The 15,170-nt window shown below is 41.4% G+C and overlaps 2 protein-coding genes across 3 annotated transcripts in view; one reads left to right on the top strand and one right to left on the bottom strand.

Annotated features, from left to right (window-relative positions):
• The window catches only part of LOC139548169 (zinc finger protein 135-like), a 263,034-nt gene that overhangs the window by 131,084 nt on the left and 116,780 nt on the right, over positions 1-15,170 (bottom strand). The window lies entirely within an intron of this gene.
• On the top strand, positions 1,793-13,769 carry LOC139552482 (zinc finger protein 180-like). Its single transcript, XM_071364269.1, has 2 exons — positions 1,793-1,913; positions 10,472-13,769. The coding sequence occupies exons 1-2, from the start codon at positions 1,793-1,795 to the stop codon at positions 11,446-11,448; spliced, it is 1,098 nt and encodes a 365-aa protein (XP_071220370.1). The 3' UTR covers positions 11,449-13,769.

The raw sequence follows: 15,170 nt of genomic DNA, 5'->3' as shown, positions 1-15,170 counted from the left end.
AGGATGATGGGAGAAATGAATCTTCAGAAGTCATTGATCAATGCTGATAAAGTGACACTTAAATAATAATGAGTAGTTATTTATGATGTAAGGTGATTTGTAGATCAGTCAGTTGGCAGTCGCCTGCAATGTCGAACCAAACCAAACCAATCAGGTGGTTGTTCGATGAAACGACTCTTCAGACGTTATTGATGACGTGCTGCTGATAAAGTGATACAGGCATCAGCACACTGCTTTGAAGTTGAATGCTTTCAAGGCCTCGTACCTCCGGTATCAAACATAACATATCGAAAAGTTGACAAAAACAAAAAAGAGTTGATTTTCTCTTGATTTGAGCCCACGGCAAGAAGGCACCAGAGCCTACCGTGCCAACGGGTTCCCACTAGATAACAACCACACAGTTAATGAAAAGCATGAGGTGAAGCTTGAGCTAGATATCAACCTATCGAGCTAGTGTGACCTTCCTGGTCTCTCAAGTCAGTGAGTCAACACAGGAAGGAGCAATGGATGGATAGTTCATTTATTTCCAAAGCTGCAATGATGGGACACACACAGTCTGGATGAATGATCAGTAGTGACGGGATATACATAGCACTCCCACAGCAATTCTATATTATTAATCTGCCCTATAATATACTAACAAAAGAAACAATTAAAATGTCTATCAAAGTCATTGTGATCGTATAGTGGATTTAACCATTCCTACTAATACCTAATTTACTATTATAAATGAATCAATTGTTTCCATGTGTCTCATATTCACTACATCAGAATATACTGTCATCCATTTTAGTTTCAAAATATATCAAATTAACCTGGAAAATGACTAAATGTCCCCCTCTGGTGGTGAAGAAGTATAACACACCTAAACTAACAAAAGTAGTCAGTAGTCGACAGGGTAAAAATAGCACTCCTAAAGAAGATGCATTTTCCAGTTAGATACCAACTTGAAAGAGGGAACTTTAGCATAAAACCTACATGGAAACTGAGATTTGGCAAATAACATATAAAGAGAGGCTTATTTGACGCCAAACCAACAACAGTAGTTACTAAAACATAAATTGCTAATGTATGATTTAAAAGGTGGATTTTAGGATGTAATGTCAACTTTATATATTTCTATCCCGGGACTATTCAATTTTGAACTCACCCACAGCAATTCTCCATAAATCTGCTGTGGATTACCCAGAATCCCGAAATAAATTAATACATATGTGATAATTCAAAAACATAACTGGTTGTGCGTATAGGGAACCAGATCGTGAACACAACTAAGTTACTAAGTCTTTAACCACACTGTATTGTTACACTGGTGAGTAAAAACTCATGCTTCCTACACAAACTTTTTGTCTGAACATTATAATATATATTTTACGTCACACTAGCGTCATTGTCGCACATCGCCATCGCAGTCAGAGGTTCAGACTGAGTGTTACCCACTCCAGTCAACAGATGGCGGTGTGCGATTTTAATGCAATGCTGTTAGTGTGACGTATAATCTAGTGGACGGAACGCAATGCTGTTAGTGTGACGTATAATCTAGTGGACGGAACGTGTCTTTCAACAGCAGCAACAATTAGTCAGCCACCTCGGTAGCTTGCTAGCCAAAATAGCCGAACCCATAAAGCTCTTTAGACGCTTTAGTGTATATTAGCCACTGTATTTTAAACCCTTGTCTGTCGTCTAGTTAGTTAGTTATCCTATTTCATTTCATATTTACGGTGTTGTTGTTATTATTCAGCTGGCGGGCTGGTTAAGTTAGCATTAGCCTAGCTAGCTAACATCTCCGACCATGAGTTCACTAAATTACTCTCTTCCTGATGAAGAAGAGACGGTCTGTTGGACGGAGAAAGAAGCTCTCATCAAAGAGGAGGAGGAAGAGAAGGATGTTACAATACATAAACAAGTAGAGGGTGAGGTTGTTACCCTGAAAGAAGAAGAGAAAGACGTTTCAGTGAAAGAAGAGGAAGACGTTACAGTGAAAGAAGAGGCGTTCAGAGTGAAAGAGGAGGAGGGTGTTACAGTAAAAGATGAGGAGGATTCAGTTTTTGAAGTGAAAGCGGAGGATGGGAGAATACGGTCTCATCGGAAGAAGAGGAGGAAGAAACTGGATATCTGGGCCCGATTTCCCAAACGCAATTTAAGGCATCCAGTGGTTCTAAAGATGAACTTAGCCATAAGATGGTTTTGAGAAACCGGGCCGTGATTACCACTGGTAAGTACTGTCTTAAATACAGAGGTACAAACTCTGCAGTTGTTGAACTGATGTTTGGTGTTAAAGGGGAAATCTGCAATTGCTACATCCATATTTTGACTTTTAAATGATTTATTTATAGCCATTGATTCTTGGAGAATATAACACATGCCTCATGAGCTTAGTTCAACTGTTGTACCCCATCAGAACCCCAAATAAGCTTTTTTTACTCCAATGTTTAGAAACAATGTAAATCAACAGCCTCAACATGGTTAAAACTATAATGTTGATATCATGGGTGGTCAGTCCTTGCATCCATAGGTCTGTCTATGAATTTGAGAGTAGTTAAATGTCTCCAGGCCCATCATCATCTTATTACCAAAACAGTGGTGGAATTACAGCTTTGTTATTGTTTCAACTGCAGGTTGGTTGATTGATGTGTGGCTTTTTTAAAGGGACAACCTAGTATTTAAACAGCAACAAAATGGCTGCCAAGAGACTTGGTTTGGTAAACAGCTGAGGGATGGGGGCTGGAGAAATGTAACCACTCTCAAATTCATAGAGAAAGCTATTGTATCAACCTTAACCCAAAACCTAGGGACCTCGTCAAGAAGTTCAGACATCTTGATGTAACAGTTATAAGGTGTTGGCTTGACAGTCGCTGGACCCAGGTTTGAGTTCAGCTCAGGGCTACCCCCTGAATTCACTACACTATGAATACAAGGACTGGCCATGCATGATGTCATAATGATAGTTTAACCAGGTTTCTAGGATATATAGTATATTCTAGAATTCATCCATGATGTCATAATGATAGTTTAACCAGGTTTCTAGGATATATAGTATATTCTAGAATTCATCCATGATGTCATAATGATAGTTTAACCAGGTTTCTAGGCTATATAGTATATTCTAGAATTCATCCATGATGTCATAATGATAGTTTAACCAGGTTTCTAGGCTATATAGTATATTCTAGAATTACCAGTGTAGAATTAGAATATATATATTCTAGAATTACCAATTTGACCCCCACAGGAAATTGTTAGAGCTGTTGATAAGTCATTGTATAATATTCAGCATTTATTTTCATGCCATTACATCAATATAGCCCAACCAGAAGAAGAAACAAACTCTTTCCGATCCACCTCCTCCTGCTGGCCTTCATACATTCTGACGTTGCTGGTAATCGGCTACACAAGCAGTCGGCAACCTACATTTGGAGTGCAAATGTATCTTACCATTTCTACTGATCTGGTGCCAGTTATGATTTTCATATGTTCATTTTACTGGAACAGTTTCATTTAATTTATAATAGTATCTCAAAATCATTTTCTGTGATTAATCTACATTCTATCTAAATGAAAATTATACAAATCTAAAAGTAACTTTTATTGCCATTGCCAACTATGTAAAAAATAGCCTACATAAAGCCAACAAATAAAAACATTGCAAATAACTGTCCAAAAATCACATGGCCTGTCCATAACGAACTTGAAACATTGTATAAAATATTCTGGGCCCTCAGTTTCCCGTGCCTGTGAGTTCTCGACCGACACAGCTGTAGGCTATTTGTGAAAGGGATAAGAAGTAATCAGGTGTTTTGACATTTCCACTGGATCAGCGCATTACGTTTTTCCCTTTTGTGCCGAGTGGTTATTGAAAGGGCGAGAGCTGGAAATATTTTTCAAATACTTTGAGGAGTTATTCTCATTTGCAATTGATTTGGATTAGACTTTGTTTACTTGCTGTTTGAGGTGAGAGAAAAAATGTGCTTTGGGCACATTTATAGATCTACATTTGTGTGCAGGCCAGGTAGACTAGTCCTACTTCTATATGTGTAACCAGGTAGACTAGTCCTACCTTTATGTGTGTAACCAGGTAGACTAGTCCTACTTCTATATGTGTAACCAGGTAGACTAGTCCTACTTCTATATGTGTAACCAGGTAGACTAGTCCTACTTCTATATGTGTGTAACCAGGTAGACTAGTCCTACTTCTATATGTGTAACCAGGTAGACTAGTCCTACTTCTATATGTGTGTAACCAGGTAGACTAGTCCTACTTCTATATGTGTAACCAGGTAGACTAGTCCTACTTCTATATGTGTAACCAGGTAGACTAGTCCTACTTCTATATGTGTAACCAGGTAGACTAGTCCTACTTCTATATGTGTAACCAGGTAGACTAGTCCTACCTCTATATGTGTAACCAGGTAGACTAGTCCTACTTCTATATGTGTAACCAGGTAGACTAGTCCTACTTCTATATGTGTGTAACCAGGTAGACTAGTCCTACTTCTATATGTGTAACCAGGTAGACTAGTCCTACTTCTATATGTGTAACCAGGTAGACTAGTCCTACTTCTATATGTGTAACCAGGTAGACTAGTCCTACTTCTATATGTGTAACCAGGTAGACTAGTCCTACTTCTATGTGTGTAACCAGGTAGACTAGTCCTACTTCTATATGTGTAACCAGGTAGACTAGTCCTACTTCTATATGTGTAACCAGGTAGACTAGTCCTACTTCTATATGTGTAACCAGGTAGACTAGTCCTACTTCTGTATGCGTAATCAGGTGTGCGTCCTTACTCAACATTGACAGGAGGGTTTCAAGCAAAAGACAATTAATAAATTGACAAAACTGACACATCTTGCGGGTTCAGGGCAAATCAAATCAAATGTTATTGGTCACATACACATGGTTAGCGGATGTTACTGGTCACATACACATGGTTAGCGGATGTTACTGGTCACATACACATGGTTAGCAGATGTTAATGGTCATATACACATGATTAGCAGATGTTAATGGTCACATACACATGGTTAGCAGATGTTAATGTGACTGTAGCGAAATGCTTGTGCTTCTAGTTCCGACAATGCAGTAAAATCTAACAAGTAATATAACAAATTCACAACAACTACCTTATACACACAAATGTAAGGGATGAATAAGAATATGTACATATAAATACATGGATGAGCGATGGCCGTGCGTCATAGGCAGATGCAGTAGATGGTATAGAATACTGTATATACATATGAGTATATACACATACTGTATATACATATGAGAGTAATGTAGGATATGTGAACATTATTAAAGTTGCGTTATTTAAAGTGACTAGTGATACCTTTTATTAAGTCCATTTATTAAAGTGGCCAGAGATTGAGTCTGTATGTTGGCTGCAGCCTCTCAATGTTAGTGATGGCAGGTTAACAGTCTGATGGCCTTGAGATAGAAGCTGTTTTTCAGTCTCTCGGTCCCAGCTTTGATGCAACTGTACTGACCTCGCCTTCTGGATGATAGCGGTGTGAACAGGCAGTGGCTCGGGTGGTTGTTGTCCTTGATGATCTTTTTGGCCTTCCTGTGACATCGAGTGGTGTAGGTGTCCTGGAGGGCAGGTAGTTTGCCCCGGTGATGCCTTGTGCAGACCGGACCACCCTCTGGAGGGTCTTGCGGTTGTGGGCGGTGCAGTTGCCATACCAGGCGGATGATATAGCCCGACAGGATGCGTGGGTGGACCATTTCAGTTTGTCTGTGATGTGTACGCCGAGGAACTAAAAACGTTCCACCTTCTCCACTACTGACCCGTCAATGTGGATGGGGGGTGCTCCCTCTGCAGTTTCCTGAAGTCCACGATCATCTCCTTTGTTTTGTTGATGTTGAGTGAGAGGTTATTTTCCTGACACCACACTCCGAGGGCCCTCACCTCCTCCCTGTAGGTCGTCTCGTCGTTGTTGGTAATCAAGCCGACCACTGTAGCGTTGTCTGCCAACTTGATGATTGAGTTGGATGCGTGCATGGCCACACAGTTGTGGGTGAACAGGGAGTACAGGAGAGGGCTCAGAACGCACCCTTGTGGGGCCCCAGTGTTGAGGATCAGCGGGGTGGAGATGTTGTTTCCTACCTTCGCCACCTGGGGGCAGCCGGTCAGAAAGTCCAGGACCCAGTTGCACAGGGCGGGGTCGAGACCCAAGGTCTCGAGCTTAACTTCTCTAGGGTAGGGGGCAGGATTTGGAATTTTGGATGAAAAGCGTGCCCAAATTATATGATATGCATATAACTGGGTCAATAATTACACATAATTCTTAATACTGTAGCAATTTAGTAACAGTCACATGTTCAACTATCATCAGCTGATCCAGGAAATCATTTTCTGAACGACAGTCACATGACAAACATCACGACATGCAACAACAACCAAAGTGCTTCTTCATTCATTACTCTGGTAAAGACAGTTATGCCGTGCTCCACGTTGGATCCATATCCCTAACAAATTGATGTTTATATTGTGTTATTGTCTGCTTGATTTACAGTAGGGTCACGTTAGTCTGAGCTATTTTCCGTTATTCAGGACATTTAGAATGACATAACATTACAGAGTAGCCTAGTGGGATTATTCACAAAATTATCTGGTGATCAGGTTATGAAATGTCATGAAAAAGACATTTTAGTTTCCATGTTTCACCTGTAAATATTAAATTATTCATAGTCATAGGTCTATGTTGTTGTTAGGTGAAGTTATGGGTCCTACAGTAGGTCTATGTTATTGTTAGGTGAAGTTATGTGTCCTACAGTAGGTCTATGTTGTTGTTAGGTGAAGTTATGGGTCCTACAGTAGGTGTATGCTGTTAGGTGAAGTTAGGGGTCCTACAGTAGGTCTATGTTGTTGTTAGGTGAAGTTATGGGTCCTACAGTAGGTGTATGTTGTTAGGTGAAGTTATGGGTCCTACAGTAGGTCTATGTTGTTGTTAGGTGAAGTTATGGGTCCTACAGTAGGTCTATGTTGTTAGGTGAAGTTATGGGTCCTACAGTAGGTCTATGTTGTTGTTAGGTGAAGTTATGGGTCCTACAGTAGGTCTATGTTGTTGTTAGGTGAAGTTATGGGTCCTACAGTAGGTGTATGCTGTTAGGTGAAGTTATGGGTCCTACAGTAGGCCTATGTTATTGTTCTTGTATTCACACCAATAATACTTTTCAATACTTTGTAGAATCACCTTTTGTAAATGACATAACCGACGTCAAGGATCGGTAGGATAGTCAGTTTTACGAGGCCATGTTTGGCAGCGTGAAGGAGGCTATAGGAAATAGGAAGCCGATTCTAGATTTAACTTTGGATTGGAGATGCTTAATGTGAGTCTGGAAGGAGAGTTTGCAGTCTAACCAGACACCTAGGTATTTATAGTTGTCCACATATTCTAAGTCAGAACCGTCCAGAGTAGAGGTCGACCGATTAATCCGGAATTGCCGATTAATCGGGGCCGATTTCAAGTTTTCATAACAATCGGAAATCGGTATTTTTGGGCGCCGATTTGCCGATGTATTTTATTTTTCATTTTTTTACACCTTTATTTAATCTTTATTTAACTAGGCAAGTCAGTTAAGAACACATTCTTATTTTCAATGACGGCCTAGGAACGGGGCAGAACGACAGATTTTTAACCTTGTCAGCTCGGGGGATCCAATCTTGCAACCTTACAGTTAACTAGTCCAATGCTCTAACACCTGATTACATTGCACTCCACGAGGAGCCTGCCTGTTGGCGAGTGCAGTAAGCTAAGTTGCTAGCTAGCATTAAACTTATCTTATAAAAAACAATCAATCAATGACTGTCATTGCTCCAATGTGTACTTAACCATAAACATCAATGCCTTTCTTAAAATCAATACACAAGTATATATTTTTAAACCTGCATATTTAGCTAATAGAAATCCAGGTTAGCAGGCAATATTAACCAGGTGAAATTGTGTCATTTCTCTTGCGTTCATTGCATGCAGAGTCAGGGTATATGCAACAGTTTGGGCCGCCTGGCTCTTTGCGAACTAATTTGCCAGAATTTTACGTAATTATGACAACATTGAAGGTTGTGCAATGTAACAGGAATATTTAGACTCATAGATGCCAACCGTTAGATAACATACGGAACGGAATAAACGTTTTGTTTTCGAGGTGATAGTTTCCGGATTAGTCAAAGGTATATGGTTTAGAGAGAAATAGTCGACGCGTTATAATTCCTGTAATAACTTGCGGCTGAATTTGAAAGGGGTTCCTTCGTTATTTTACCGTTCATGTCTTCCATAGAGAATGTCTTGATCTACTTCAAATAAGGTCTGTGTTTCGTGCAGGCTTAAACCGCCTCGACGTTTTGATACCCGTGTAAATCTCACTAGGATAAGGTAACGTTTGTCAACATATTTTCATAAATCCACTCTACAATTTTTTTTATCTTCGCTTATATTTAGCCAATATTGATCAGAGTTACCTTGTCCTATGGATATCTACACAGTTATAAAATTGGCACGGTGATGTAAGCCTACACGAAACACAGACCTTATTTTAAGTGAATCTAAAAATATCCTATGCAATAAATGAAGGAACCGCTTTTTGCTAGGTGTCATGGGAATTATGACTCGCACTTTGGTTGTCAATTCTTACCATGCCCATTATTAAAATAGGATTTCCTGCATATAGAAATTAAAGTTTTTGTTTTCAACATTCATCACAGGTAACTTAAACTCTATTTTTATTCAAACAGTTGAGAGTATTTGTCTCCTAAGCAGACTCTTCAGTATTATTGTCACTTCAGAGCTGTGTGCGTGTGTGTGTATTTATGTATTATTTTAAGTTAAAATAAAAGTGTTCATTGTTCATTCAGTATTGTTGCAATTGTCATTATTACAAAAATGTGTGTGTGTGTATGATATATATATATATATATATTTAAAAACATTTAAAAACATTTTTTTTAAATAAATCGTCTGATTAATCGGTATCGGCTTTTTTTATCCTCCAATAATCGGTATCTGTATCGGCATTGAAAAATCATAATCGGTCGACCTCTAGTCCAGAGTAGTGATGCTTGTCGGGCGGGCGGATGCGGGCAGCGATCGGTTGAAGAGCATGCATTTAGTTTTACTAGCATATAAGAGCAGTTGGAGGCCACGGAAGGAGTGTTGTATGGCGTTGAAGCTCGTATGGAGTTTTGTTAACACAGTGTCCAAAGAAGGGCCAAATGTATACAGAATGGTGTCGTCTGCGTAGAGGTGGATCAGAGAAACACCCACAGCAAGAGTTACATCATTGATATATAAAGAGAGTCAGCCTGAGAATTGAACCCTGTGGCCCCATAGAGACTGCCAGAGGTCCGGACAACAGGCCCTCCGATTTGACACACTGAACTCCATCTGAGAAGTAGTTGGTGAACCAGGCGAGGCAGTCATTTGAAAAACCAAGGCTGTTGAGTCTGCCGATAAGAATACGGTGATTGACAGAGTCGAAAGACTTGGACAGGTTGATGAAGACGGCTGCACACTACTGTCTTTTATCGATGGCGGTTTTGATATCGTTTAGGACGTTGAGCATGGCTGAGGTGCACCCGTGACCAGCTCGGAAACCAGCTTGCATAGCAGAGAAGGTACGGTGGGATTCGAAATGGTCGGTGATCTGTTTGTTCACCTAGCTTTCGAAGACTTTAGAAAGGCAGGGCAGGATGGATATAGGTCTACAACAGTTTGGGTCTAGAGTGTCACCCCCTTTGAAGAGGGGGATGACCGCGGCAGCTTTCCGATCTTTAGGAATCTCAGACGATACGAAAGAGAGGTTGAACAGACCAGTAATAGGGGTTGCAACAATGGCGGCAGATCATTTTAGGAAGAGAGGGTCCAGATTGTCTAGCCCAGCTGATTTTTAGGCATCCAGATTTTGCCGCTCTTTCAGAACATCAGCTGTCTGGATTTGGGTGAAGGAGAAGCGGGGGTAGCTTGGGCAAGTTGCTGCGTGGTGTGCAGAGCTGTTAGCCGGGGTTGGGGTAGCCAGGTGGAAAGCATGGCCAGCCGTAGAAAAATGCTTATTGAAATTCTCTATTGTTGTGGATTTATCAGTGGTGACAGTGTTTCCGAGCCTCAGTGCAGTTGGCAGCTGGGAGGAGATACTCTTATTTTCCATGGACTTTACAGTGTCCCAAAACTTTTTGGAATTAGTGCTGCAGGATGCATATTTCTGTTAGGAAAGCAAAGGCTAGCTTTTTCAAACTGACCGTGTGTATTGGTTTCTGACTTCCCTGAAAGTTTCATATCGCGGGGAATATTCGATGCTAGTGCAGTACACCACAGGGTGTTTTTGTGCTGGTCAAGGGCAGTCAGGTCTGGAGTGAACCAAGGGCAGACGTCAATTGTTGTACAACATCATGGCTACGCTGTTGGCATCACCTTTTACGGTTTATTTCTGCTGTTGTGGGCCTTTAACCATCTGTCTGACTTGTTGTTCACACAGGAGAGAGAAGTGACTATCGTGGATCCTCTGGGGAGCCTCAACAACCTCATGATGCTGACGAGGCAGAGAAGAGTCTCTCCACATCAGAACACCTCAAGAAACACCAGTGGAGACCCACAGAGAAGAGTACTCACTGCTGCTCTGACTGTGGGAAATGTTACAAATCTTCATCAAAACTTCAAATACACCAGCGAACACACACAGGAGAGACATCTTATAGCTGTGATCAATGTGGGAAGAGTTTTACTACATCAAGCCATCTGATTGTACACCAGAGAACACACACAGGAGAGAAACCGTTTAGCTGTGGTCAATGTGGGAAGAGTTTTACTACATCTAGCGTTCTGACAGTGCACTGGAGAATACACACAGGAGAGAAACCATTTAGCTGTGGTCTATGTGGGAAGAGTTTTACTACATCTAGCGATCTGACAGTGCACTGGCGAATACACACAGGAGAGAAACCTTATAGCTGTGATCTATGTGGGAAGAGTTTTGCTCGATCTGGCTATTTGATATTCCACCAGAGAACACACACAGGAGAGAAACCTTTTAGCTGTGACCAATGTGGGAAGAGTTTTACCAGATATAGCCATCTGATTGTACACCAGAGAACACACACAGGAGAGAAACCGTTTAGCTGTGGTCAATGTGGGAAGAGTTTTACTACATCTAGAGATCTGACAGTGCACTGGAGAATACACACAGGAGAGAAACCATTTAGCTGTGGTCTATGTGGGAAGAGTTTTACTACATCTAGCCATCTGAAGATACACCAGAGAACACACACAGGAGAAAAACCTTACAGCTGTGATCAATGTGGGAAGAGTTTTGGTCAATCTGGCCATCTGACAGTGCACCAGAGAACACACAGAGGAGAGAAATCTTATAGCTGTGAACAATGTGACAAGAGATACTCTGATAAAATATCTCTGATCAAACATCAGAAAATACATGAAGGAGTTGTTTCATGATATCAATGAATTAATGTCACAATGTACAATGTTTTAACGTTGTAGGAGTATTTTAATAATGTCACAGTGTAGATGCCTAAACGTTTGCCCCCTAACTTTTTTTGACACAAAATCTTTAACAAAAAGTGACTAACAAAAAAAAGAGTTGTGTGACACTTACCACGTTGGTGACCCACTTGAATCAAAATGCAACACTCCAAAATGTAGCAATCTGTTTTCTACAAATTTTCCTCTAACCAGGGATGTACACATTATTCCCAGATTCCGTGTGGTTTTTGAGCTGTTAGTTTTAACAGGACGTGCAACCTCATCTTATCGATGAGTGATGACAAATAAGTGTTGCGTTCCTTTGTTTAGCGACCCCTAAATTTAAATGCATCACTCCAAAATGTAGCTGACTGTCTTCTGCAGGTTGTCCTCTAACCAGTGAGGTAAAAGATATCTCCCATTTCCATGTGTTTTTTTTTTTGTTGTGTTAGTTTCAACAGCACGAACAACCTGATTTCCCCCCTAATTGATATCAGTGATTTATTGCTACTTGTCAAAACAACAGTGTTTCTGGTGCTTGTGCAGTTTATAAGGAGCTTGTTTAAGAAATAAGTAACATGATTATTGTGGCAGATGTTTGTGTACATTGCACATGTTATGTTTAGGTTTTCAATTTATCCCAAACTGTTTCTGCACATTGGTTATTGATTTGGACATGTTAAAACTGTGTTTTGACATTGGGCTATCCCACCAAGCAAAATGTCATTGAAAAGATGTTAAAAATTTGACTGCAATCAAATATTTAATATTTACATTTCATGAAACATTTAGTAATGATAATTATTTATGCAACCAACTGACAATTTTTTGGGTACAATTATATTGACATTGTTGCCCTGCTTTTAGAATATCAAGGTTAGTTCTCAGATGTGCCAACCCAAATGTACTATAGCATGACATTGGGGACTGGGCCCAGATCCAACAACATGCCTATTGAGTGAACCCTGAAAAGAGAGAGAAGCTCTGCAGTGAGGTGGAAAGTTACTACGGATATTGCAGGAGTTTCCTCTTGAAATCAGACATGTCCGTGGTGAGAACAACTTGGTTGCTGTTTGTCTCAAGGGTGGGCAGTCAAAAAGTTTTGTGTTTTGCATTTATCCAGTGCGTTGCCATTTATTTTGACTGCAACGTTTTTCCGTATCGGAGATGAGTTTTGTTTGGGCTCGAGAGTTCTAGAAGCTAGTGAGTATTAAGACGGGAGATGTAGAAGCTAGTGAGTTTTAGGAAGACAAGGTTTTTTAAATTGTTTTTAATTCACAGCCATGTTTATATTGGTGAAGGTGAAGCATTGTAGTTGATTATAATGTGAAATGGAAGTTGATTTCTGTTGGTGGTGAGCATTCTCTTAAGGTGTTAGTCTTTGGTTTTTCCATTTATGTTAGTCAGTATGTGTTACACCTGTGCTGGCTTGTCCATCTCGTTAGTGGGAAGGTGTTTCACCTGAGCTGGTCCAGGTTCTATTTAAGAGTGTCTGGCCCAGTGCTCCAGTTGTCTTGATAGATGTGGAGAGTCAACACCTTTAGTTGCTCCACCTTTTTGGTTTGCTTCCTGTCTTTAAGTTTGGTGTGGGTTTTTCTTTTGTTTGCCTCTTCTTGGGCAGATTTAGTGGGTCTCATGGTGGGTGTCTTATGTCCCAGTTGTTGTTACTAGTCAACTTTCAGTGGACACTGAGAGCAAAACTGCAACATTATGTTATAATACTTTTATTGGATCAAATGGTTGTTTTATGCAACAGAATAGAGGGTTCTTATAACTATTGTGTCTGTGTGTTCTACTGAGGATGGGCCTCTGGGAGAACACACTGACAGGACATTTGAAATGTCTTTTGGGTGATAAAACCTAAAGAGACCACATTCCAGAGCTTGAGTTAATGTTTCTGTTCTATATGGTACCAGGGAGAGATGACCCCAGGGCCAGACCCTGGTCTCTACACAAAGAGTACTGTTTTTATAGCAGATACAGTCTGCTGAGAATTATAATTATCATTCATACAAATATTAATCTTGTGACCCGTTCTATACATCTGTTGTTCGTCATGTATGGTTGAAAGGGGTGTATCTTGGCTGTAAAAGACCTTTGTACTTTTGTCTCGTGGCTCTCAACGAATCATCTGGGGGTGATTTGTCGACCAGCCATCATTATCGTAGAGGACTCAATTGATTCACTTTGTATGTGCGCGTTGTATTGACCTGCTCCCTTATTAATAAGTGAATAAAGATTTAGTTTAAGAACACTTCTGACCTGTGTGATAAGTTTCTCTCATTTGATATTAAAGAAATTAACCACATTTGGTGTGTGATGTGACTCTTCATTGAGACTACACTCCTGACGACCTGGTAAATGGTACACGAGGGATCCCTCTAACTTGGGATCTCAGGAGACCACACTCCTGACGACCTGGTAAATGGTACATGAGGGATCCCTCTAACTTGGGATCTCAGGAGACCACACTCCTGACGACCTGGTAAATGGTACATGAGGGATCCCTCTAACTTGGGATCTCAGGAGACCACACTTCGGGAACGGAGCAGATGAACCCACCTTTGATCTGAGTGGATACCACAACTCAAACCTAGTTTTAAAAAAAGAACAAGGTGATCAAAACACGCAAAGTGTAGTTTTTAGAAAAGCATCATAGGCTCTGAGTGTGTATTCCTGTGTGTAAACAGGGCCCAGTCAGGAGGCTCTGAGTGTGTATTCCTGTGTGGAGGTGTAAACAGGGCCCAGTCAGGAGGCTCTGAGTGTGTATTCCTGTGTGTAAACAGGGCCCAGTCAGGAGGCTCTGAGTGTGTATTCCTGTGTGTAAACAGGGCCCAGTCAGGAGGCTCTGAGTGTGTATTCCTGTGTGGAGGTGTAAACAGGGCCCAGTCAGGAGGCTCTGAGTGTGTATTCCTGTGTGTAAACAGGGCCCAGTCAGGAGGCTCTGAGTGTGTATTCCTGTGTGTAAACAGGGCCCAGTCAGGAGGCTCTGAGTGTGTATTCCTGTGTGTAAACAGGGCCCAGTCAGGAGGCTCTGAGTGTGTATTCCTGTGTGGAGGTGTAAACCGGGCCCAGTCAGGAGGCTCTGAGTGTGTATTCCTGTGTGTAAACCGGGCCCAGTCAGGAGGCTCTGAGTGTGTATTCCTGTGTGTAAACAGGGCCCAGTCAGGAGGCTCTGAGTGTGTATTCCTGTGTGTAAACAGGGCCCAGTCAGGAGGCTCTGAGTGTGTATTCCTGTGTGGAGGTGTAAACCGGGCCCAGTCAGGAGGCTCTGAGTGTGTATTCCTGTGTGTAAACCGGGCCCAGTCAGGAGGCTCTGAGTGTGTATTCCTGTGTGTAAACAGGGCCCAGTCAGGAGGCTCTGAGTGTGTATTCCTGTGTGTAAACAGGGCCCAGTCAGGAGGCTCTGAGTGTGTATTCCTGTGTGGAGGTGTAAACCGGGCCCAGTCAGGAGGCTCTGAGTGTGTATTCCTGTGTGTAAACCGGGCCCAGTCAGGAGGCTCTGAGTGTGTATTCCTGTGTGTAAACAGGGCCCAGTCAGGAGGCTCTGAGTGTGTATTCCTGTGTGTAAACAGGGCCCAGTCAGGAGGCTCTGAGTGTGTATTCCTGTGTGTAAACCGGGCCCAGTCAGGAGGCTCTGAGTGTGTATTCCTGTGTGTAAACAGGGCCCAGTCAGGAGGCTCTGAGTGTGTATT

The sequence above is a fragment of the Salvelinus alpinus genome, chromosome 2 (assembly GCF_045679555.1).
Source record: "Salvelinus alpinus chromosome 2, SLU_Salpinus.1, whole genome shotgun sequence".
In the NCBI taxonomy this organism is placed as follows: Eukaryota; Metazoa; Chordata; class Actinopteri; order Salmoniformes; family Salmonidae; genus Salvelinus; species Salvelinus alpinus.
This window is presented reverse-complemented; position numbering and strand designations above follow the sequence as displayed.